A 10,000-nucleotide genomic window follows, 5' to 3' on the forward strand; every position below is an offset into this window, starting at 1 on the left:
TTAAATATGCTAAAGGGCTCTATAAAAATACATTAAGGAATGCTTACAGAATACAGCGTGAGGTACACTCAAGGCATATAAGACATTTCATATAAGATATGTTAAAGCTTCAACTGTCTGAAAGAACACTAATCATGCAATATCGACTCTTATATTTCATAAGGCTACTGTGAATGACGTACTGTACATTTCACATTCAGGATGCAATAATATAGACCACAATATCAATTAACAGTAGCAACCTATAATACAATACGTTTGACTACCAGCTAACTAGAAAAACTCACTGAAGAATAACAAGCAACATTATAATGGCAATACTTTTTCTACTGTTTACGGAATAGCAAAAACTCTCCAATCGAAAGTGTAAAATCAAACTCAGGTAAATGGAAGATTTAGTTTTTATTATAATAAAAATCTATTAATGTCTACGTTTTCTAGGACACAACCCGATTCTTCCTTCTGTACATGGAAGTCTCAGACCATCCCTGATTTCTTTGGAGTTGCTTAGTAACTAGAATTCTTTTTTATAGTAACAAAATATCTAAAACGAAACCTTATTTATTCTTTTAGTAAATTTCCCGTTTGATTACTAAAATACTCATGATAGAACTAAACGTATGGAACAATATGGACATTTAGGAATTAAGAAGACAACAGTTGAATACAAGAATAATGAGATAAATAGTCACGTGACAACGTAAAGAAATCAGGATGAAGATCACTTGCTTTAAAAACTAAATGTCACTACTCACTAGAATTGCACCTCTCCCAGCTAACATTTTCAGGCCTCTACTCAAGAAGGTAATCCTTTCTTTTCAAAAATTAATTATCATAATTTATTTACATTATCACCCCTACGACACTAGGTATTTACTGTGAAAAATAAAACAAATCTACAATCTATCAAATCTGATTCAATGATAATAACTTAATGGCAGCTGGATGTTATTTGCACATCTCTTCTGGCTGCTTTACTGGTCTACGCTAAGTCTACGCAGTGATATTCGTCCCTTATCTGACTACATTACAATTTTTCTACATAAACGACGACATACAGGTGGTACTTACAATCTAGTGTCCATTTATTGCACACCTGCTTTCGCATCAATCAATACCTCATGTTAATTAAATGTTTAATCCGGAGGTTTTGTTGGCCACTTGATAAACCTCATAGATCAAGTCTAATCAGCATTCAGTCCATTCTGTTAATGCCAAAAAATACCAGAATTACAACAATAACAAACTAATTTAATACAACACTTGGACAGTTGATAGTCTACAGTTTTATAAAATAACAATTCAACCCTTTTACATCTAAGCTCTTTGGAAATTTCCAATCCTTAACCCCTAAGGGGTTATTTTTTCCCCAGCACATTTTGCAGTATATATATATTTTTTTAATTGCTCTTACAGCCTTAATTTTTGTCATAGAGAGGTGAGGTTGGTCTCATTCTCTTAGAAAATACCCGAATTTTCTCAAAAATTTTTCAAAAATATGAAGAAAAATTTTTTTATAGCATTCTTTTTGCAAGGACGTACCGGTACGTCCATGGGGGTAAAGGGATGAGTTTTGTGAAACGTACCAGTACGTCCTTTGGGGGTAAAAGGGTCAATATTGGTTCACAAAATCACAAGATTGTTGGAAGTAAGTAAAGTAACCACATTAAGTTATGTGAATAAATACAAACAAAATATTCTCAAATAATAAAGAACAAATAGTTGGCAACATCAATCCATTAAATATGACTACTGGAAGCACACTTGTCTAAACTTAGAACAAAGTTAATTAAATATATAAATCAATGCAACAAAATCAACAAGAAACTTAAAGCATACATATTTGGTCAACAGACGCGAACATTTCATCTTTGGAAATAGAATAACATCATCTTAATGTAAGGAATCCAAACGATAACATACGCACATACAAACACAAACATACGATCAACAACAGATAATTTACCTTGAAGAAAGATAAAACCATCATATCAAACTAGAAAAGACTTTCAACAGAATCCCAGCACGAGGAAACATAAAAACTAGGATTTTAAAGTAAGTCATTTACCAGTAGATAAAAATGGTTTTTCTTTCAACTCCAAAATTTATTAATCACTAAATCAATCTTCTATCATATATGATAAATGCGAAATTAGAGATAGCAAGCTTCTCTCTTATACCCTTTGCATTTTTATTTTCAGTTGGCTACAATATTTGAAAATCAATGGACCAGACTGAATTACCTCAGGGGAAGATGGAGGCAAATCAAAGCAAATCCTGAATGAATCATATCTACTGAAAAGTGGAGCAATTTGCAATGGTGAATGAATCACTTCTAAGGAAGAATGAAATAATCAACAATCAGGAATGAATTACTTCATAAAGATGGAATCAATGAGCACTTGCGAATTAATTACGAATGCATTTCCACTTACGAAGGTTGTCGCAATTTGCAATCAGAGCATACAATTTACACGTCAATAATGTAGTTACTTCATCCTCAAAGTAAGATAAGCTTTCAAGGCAAAATTTCAAAAGTAAGATATCTATGGTTATTAAGAATTTGAAACAGAAAAACAGATGTATTGTAGGAAATTAATGTGGATGTTGAAGTGTTTCAATTTCAAGTTGGATTAGCAATGTTGATTAATCAAAGAATATTAGATCTTATTCTATGACAAGAAGTTACTACTGGTTGATACACTACAACCATCCTATACTTTGATAAATTATAACAAAACGAATTAGATTAAAACTAATAACAACAATAATCATATTTTTGATCTCATAATGGGATCGATCCTACGACTTCGAATGTTAAGTACAAATTTATTTATAAAGCATTGCTTTTATGATATGATTTCCTTAACAATAATAATCATAGTGTAAACCCTTGCTTACCTTAACATGAAGAAACAGTTTTTATAACTTCACTTGGATATAAGGTTTAGTTCCTAAATCTAAGATTAGATGAGTCATAATTGCCTAATTTAAACATCTGTTGCATAAGCACTAGCGTTCCAATGCTTATAAAAAGAATATCGTAAACTGGAAACAGCATTGTTCCTTATTTTAACGGATACCAGTAGGGAATCGAGCTTCTTCCTCGTCAGGAGGAATTGGAGGTAGTTTATTATATCTGGAAGAAAATGGCCTTTCCTCATGCCTCTTTGTTAAGTAGGGCGTCAATGTTATACTCCGAACGTTTGCTACAGGCGCCTTCCTCATTGAAGGCCGGCGATTCTGGTGGTGTGTTGGTGGAGGGGGTAGGATCAGGCGAGGGCGTGGACCTCCTGGATTGAGAAGCCTCAGCGTGGGCTGATAACTGGGCAGCGCGCACTTCAAGCGTCCTCATTTCAAGGACTTTCCTGTAATCCTCCAGTGCCTGGAGATCTAGCGTCCGGCACTGCTCGAGAGCCCTGAGTGTCGCAATGGATTTGATATCCAGAGATTGAGGCTGTTCGTCTTCCTTTGAACTGTCCGTCGGCGGCGCCTTCGGAGCAAGCTCTGGACTCCTGAGGGAAACGTCGCTGGCGTTACTCCTCAAATCCTGGGCTTCTTCGGCGTCATCGCTTTCTCCTCTAGGGCCTCCTTCGGGTGACTTCCTGTAGCTTGGTATGGAAATCCTGTTGAAATTGCTTTCGTTGCTTTCTGGTAAGGACGGTCCGTTAGAATCCCCCTGTTGGTAGTTCCCGTCTCGGGGGGATTCAGGCTTCTGGTGGAGTCCGTCTGTGGAGCCTTCTGGTTTGTGGTGAGCCGAAAGTTGGGCTAAAAGGGCGTGGAACGAGGGCGGGTATAGGAGATGGCTGCCGAGGTGTCCGAACAACGGATACCTGCTGTGAAGAAAAACTCGTATTAGAGACCTAGAAGATAGTTATAATTTGTATATTTTCTCATGTAATGTAGCATCATTCAACTCTCACAATTGCTTGCAACTCAACAAAAATTATACAAATACCATCATCTATTTTGCATATTGGTCGTTAATCATGTAGCCTAAACAATTAGTCTATTATTGAAAATTAATGAAAAATTAAAAATTTCTTTAGTTTTGGGATCCTGTTCTCGTAGCATATTGTATGTTGTCCCAAACTTCTAAAAACGCGAAATTGATAAAATGCTATTAGAACATTTTTGTTTAAATTGAGCGATGAAGAGATTAATCATCGGTAAAAGTTTCATAACATAAACGGAAACACCCTTATCTATAAGTTTACACGGCTTCGTGCCAAAGGATAACCCAAATGACATGCTTAATTTGGGTATCGAAACCTTTTCATCAAAATCATCACACAATTCCAGTAAGAACAATTCATTTGTTTTAGAATATATTAAAAAGGGGATGAAACTATGCTAGTTTTTCTTCAAGAATATCAAGAATACACTAGACAGCAAATTAGGTAATATCAAGGGTAACAATGAGAGCTTAAACGACTGAGAAGGTATGGACTTGTAATGAGAATCAACGAGGAATAGTTAGCCACCAAAAAAATTAAGATGGAACCAGACCAAGATATGTACGAAAGCTAAGCAAATCGTAGATTAGGGAGATAGATAAAGACCGGGCCCTTATGGAAGGACATGAAGACTGTGACGGCGCCGAGTAAGGGTGTGAACTCAAAGGCAGATTGGAAACGACTGAGTTATATTATTGTGGAACACTCTCCTTATATACAAAACCTCAAGGCAACAGGACATAACAAGTTCACAAGACAGACAATATTACAGAGGAAAAACCAGACAGGAATTTTCATGTTCGTTTTAGTGCGAGGGAGGAGCGAAGATACAAGCATAATATATACAAAAGGAATTATGTACAATAGTGTGAAACACGGTTGGTACAAGACAGATTATGGGATAGAAGAGAAGCTAGACATGTGAAAAAATATACATTTACATGCTGCGCTCATGAATGGCAGAGGCAAGGGACAGTGAGATTGCCCTAACAAACAGGACAATGCCCAAGACCATTACACATATGATCAGCGCCCAAAACCTCTTCACCCAAGCTAGGACAAAGGAGGGCAAGGCAATGGCTGCTAATGACTCAGCTCCCCCAAACGCCCTAAGGTCAGGTTGCAGACACTAAAGAAACTATCGAGTTTGAGTGGGACTCAAACTCCAGTCCGGTGAGCGCCAGGCAGAGACGCTTCCAATAGGCCACCACAGTAAGACATGTCATGAGGTCTTTACGGTTAACAAAGCTAGACATTAATTAATTTCAATATATAATTATCATACGCCGATCAAGTAAGATTAATAGGGAAATTACCACAAATATGAAGACTCAAGTAAGACAAATAGGGAGATTACCACAAATATGAAGACTCTCAAGTAAGATAAATAGGGAGATTACCACAAATATGAAGACTCTCAAGTAAGACAAATAGGGAGATTACCACAAATATGAAGACTCTCAAGTAAGACAAATAGGGAGATTACCACAAATATGAAGACTCTCAAGTAAGACAAATAGGGAGATTACCACAAATATGAAGACTCTCAAGTAAGACAAATAGGGAGATTACCATAAATATGAAGACTCTCAAGTAAGACAAATAGGGAGATTACCATAAATATGAAGACTATCAAGTAAGACAAATAGGGAGATTACCATAAATATGAAGACTATCAATGGTTTTAATGACACCAACTAACCTGTAGGCAGCGGCAGACCTGGGATCCCGCACCAAGGGGAGAAACGGCTGGAAAACGGACTGGGCTGCGGCAGCCGCTGCGGCGGACGAAGTCGCTGACGACGACGACGGCGACGGCGACGGAGAGGGAGTCGAAGACATGGATGAGGATCCGGCGTGGGTGTACTGGAGAGAAGGATACCTCTGGTCCATCTGAGGCTTGGTGCTCGGAGGGCGGCCGTAGCCAGGAAAGGAAGCCAGCTTACTGGCGAAGGATGAGTACTGTGAAGAGGCCGCAAGGGCGCCGCTGGAACTGTTTAATCCTGAAATAATGATGATGATGATGATGATTATTATTATTATTATTATTATTATTATTATTACTAGATAATCTACAACCTTAGTTTGAAAAGCAAGATACTAAAAGCCAAGGGCTCCAACAGGGAAAAATAGCCCAGTGAGGAAAGGAAATAAATAGAAGACTATAAAAGTAATTAATAGAAAATATTCTATAAACAGTAATAACACCAAAATAGACCGATTTACTGTTTATAAGACGAAAATTGACAGCATTATTTCTAATATTGGATGTATATTCGCGTTTAGGAATATAATCATGATAACTCAGGAACAAGGAAACTGTGAACAATGGTAACTGTCATCGTAATATGGAAACTGAACAATTAAAATTTAAAATGTTAAAATCTCAGAACTAAGGATAATAATAAATGCGTAAGTCCAATTCATGAAGTTTTGTAGGCTTATGCATTTAAAAACGAGTTGGACCCATAGGATTTTCATATTTTAGTCTCGTTTCAAATTTGGTAATAACAATGATAAAAGTTTCGATAACATTTCCGGAGATAATATCAAATCTCAAACGTCTAATAAAATTCGTGAACGTTCTATGAGCGTTTTATTTTTGGGGCAAATTTGCGAAAACCGAGGACAACAGAATGACAAAAACTTTTTGTGTGAACGAAAGATTCTCCGAAGTTTGAAGAGATAATTATTTCATTAATTTACTTGATCCCATTTGAAAATTTGACATTTATTCTAAAGGATTCCAATAGTTGATACTACAAAATCAAATTGCTTTGAAAATCTTATATTACCAAAAAAAAAAAAAAAAAAAAAAAAAAAAAAAAAAAAAAAAAAAATATCGAATGGTCTCTCTCTTCCATTTATTTTATTCATTTTGAATGTCTTGAATCTTACTGAAATTCCTGATATAATTAAAAAATCCTATACCCAAATCAAGTCGTATGTTTATTTTTCAAAGTATTTCAAACTGAAGATGTTTGCTAGTTCATAAAATGTTAAAATCACCAAGGTAAATAGGATATCACAATTTATTTCTTGAATTCAGTTTCAAACTGAATCCTCTAAGTCCCAGTAAGTTAGGCATTTGTCATAAAATAAACTGAGCCGAAATGAAATCAAGCTTTTCGAAACAATCATCTAATCAAGTCATCTAAAACAAAACAGAACGATTCTACAAATCTTGATCTGTTACTATTATTTATCTTAATTTTATGGTACTAGTATGTATGTATGTATATATACACACACACACACACACACACACACATATATATATATATATATATATATATAATATTACTATTAATTATTATTATATATATATACATATATATATATATATATATATATATATATATATATATATATATATATATATATATATATATATATATATATATATATATATATATATATATATATAGTGAATCTATTCCTATACTGTATAGTACACAATATACCTACCGATCTATATATATATATATATATATATATATATATATATATATATATATATATATATATATATATATATATATATATATATACACTGTATATATACATATACATACATATATAAAACAAAAGACCAATAAATGCAATTACCTTTTTCCTGTTTCCTCCACTTAGCTCTCCTATTCTGGAACCACACTTGAATTCTTGCTTCAGTAAGACCAATCTTCATTGCCAGCTCCTCCCTGGAAATCAAGTGTGAATATCAGAAAAAAAACATGTTTCTTTTGTGTCGCATGACTTGCATAACATAGACAAGATATAAATGAATAGTTCTTCACACATTATTTCTGCGCTGTTTACATAATAAAAATCGAACCAAAATTCTGGAAATTAAATATTTGTATAAAATATCACGTAGAACATGTTAATTATTTAATTATCATATATATATAATTTTAACTGAGGTGTATAGCTCTCTTAGAGGCCATTTAAATCCCGAATCGTTATAAAGAATATATAATAATTAGTCAATGGTGTTACACCGTTATGCAAAAGTCATTTGTATTTTTTTACAATATCCGTTTTGAATTTATTAGGAATTTTAAACAGACTTTATATTCTCATGAAACACTGATTACTTTAGATCCTTGCTCATGTATTTGTGTACACACCTTATGTTTATATATACCTGAATACATACACATTTTATAATATATATATATATATATATATATATATATATATATATATATATATATATATATACATATATATATATATATATATAAATATATATATGTATATATATATGTATGTATATATATATGTATGTATATATATATATATATATATATATATATATATACATATATATATATATATATATATATATATATATATATATATATATATATATATATATATATATATATATATATATATATATATATATAATCATGTAATGGCAAATGAGTGGGAGTCACACTTCTATCTAGTTTCTCTTCCTCTTGTTTTGTTAAAGTTTTTTTTTATAGTTTTTATAAGAAATATCTATTTTAATGTTGTTACTATACTTAAAATATTTTACTTTTCTTTATTTCCTTTCCTCACTGGGCTATTTTCCCTGTTGGGGCCCCTGGGCTTATAGCATCCTACTTTTCCAACTAGGGTTGTAGCTTAGCATTTAATAATAATAATAATAATAATAATAATAATAATAATAATAATAATAATAATAATAATAATAATAATAAATCAAGACTCGGTTCCACAGGAACCACATATGGAATTTGATCATGAATTCCCGTATCTTAAAAGCATAATAAGGATGATCCGAAATATATTCTATAAACCTTCCTGCAAAAGTCAGACTGTGATGACGTAAGCTCAGTGTAATCAAGAAAATGATTGCCTGATTTGTCTTTCGTAACATAGAGACAGTGTTCTGCCGTGGCCACAGGTTCTGCGCGTATTGCTCTGACGTCATGCACGCTGTTATTATTATTATTATTATTATTATTATTATTATTATTATTATTATTATTATTATTATTACTACCTGCTAAGCTACCACCCTAGTTGGAAAAGCAGGATGCTATAAGCCCAAGGGTTCCAACAGGTGAAATAGCCCAGTGAGGAAAGGACACAAGGAAAAATAAAATATTTTAACAGTAACAACATTAAATCTGACGTCATGCACGCTATTATTATTATTATTATTATTATTATTATTATTATTATTATTATTATTATTACCTGCTAAGCTACCACCCTAGTTGGAAAAGCAGGATGCTATGAGCCCATAGGTTCCAACAGGTAAAATAGCCCAGTGAAGAAAGGACACAAGGAAAAATAAAATATTTTAACAGTAACAACATTAAATCTGACGTCATGCACGCTATTATTATTATTATCATTATTATTACCTGCTAAGCTACCACCCTAGTTGGAAAAGCAGGATGCTATAAACCCATAGGTTCCAACAAGTAAAATAGCCCAGTGAGGAAAGGACACAAGGAAAAATAAAATATTTCAAGAACAGCAACAACATTAAAATAAATATTTCCTACATAAACTATAAAAACTTTAACAAAACAGGAGTAAGTGAAATAAGGTAGAATAGTCTGCCAGAGTGTACCCAAAGTAAGAGATTGTATAGATTATTAGAGACGTTTAATCAAAATGGCTTGTAGCTATACTAAGATCATTTGACGTCATAAAGACATTCGATTTCGTCTTACAAACATTTTCAGTTACCATTCTGCTACGGATACATTCATTCACACCCATAGAATGATTTAAAAACCATAATTCAGTTCCATCGCCAAATTAGGCATTAAAACGATAATTTTCCTATCGAAAGCAGCTTACAAAACCAGGTGTTTTCGGTGCTTTGCTATCCTTACATTCTCTAATATTGCAACTACTATCATTTATATCTTTAAAACATCTGTCTTATTATTTACCTTCAATAAAATCAGCAGATGTTTTAAATATATTTATCCTGTTGTTACAGATGCTGTTAGAGAGTCGTCACTTATTGTTTTTCTCTCATTATTTCTATTCATTTTTGTTCTGCCATTCCC

General features: G+C 33.0%; 1 protein-coding gene across 2 annotated transcripts in view; it reads right to left on the bottom strand.

Moving 5' to 3' along the window:
- Positions 1 to 438: 438 nt before the first annotated feature.
- The window catches only part of LOC137626069 (uncharacterized), a 55,783-nt gene continuing 46,221 nt past the window's right edge, over positions 439 to 10,000 (bottom strand). Inside the window, exons 3-5 of one of the 2 annotated variants that reach the window (XM_068357150.1) lie at positions 7,566 to 7,657; positions 5,659 to 5,959; positions 439 to 3,833 (exon numbers count right to left, since the gene is read on the bottom strand). In XM_068357150.1, the coding sequence (XP_068213251.1) occupies positions 3,161 to 3,833; positions 5,659 to 5,959; positions 7,566 to 7,657 (1,066 nt within the window). In that variant the 3' untranslated portion in view covers positions 439 to 3,160. Of the gene's footprint in view, positions 3,837 to 5,658; positions 5,960 to 7,565; positions 7,658 to 10,000 lie in introns of both variants that reach the window. The other variant, XM_068357149.1, reaches the window with a different exon arrangement.

The sequence above is a fragment of the Palaemon carinicauda genome, chromosome 33 (genome assembly GCF_036898095.1).
Source record: "Palaemon carinicauda isolate YSFRI2023 chromosome 33, ASM3689809v2, whole genome shotgun sequence".
Classification (NCBI taxonomy): domain Eukaryota; kingdom Metazoa; phylum Arthropoda; class Malacostraca; order Decapoda; family Palaemonidae; genus Palaemon; species Palaemon carinicauda.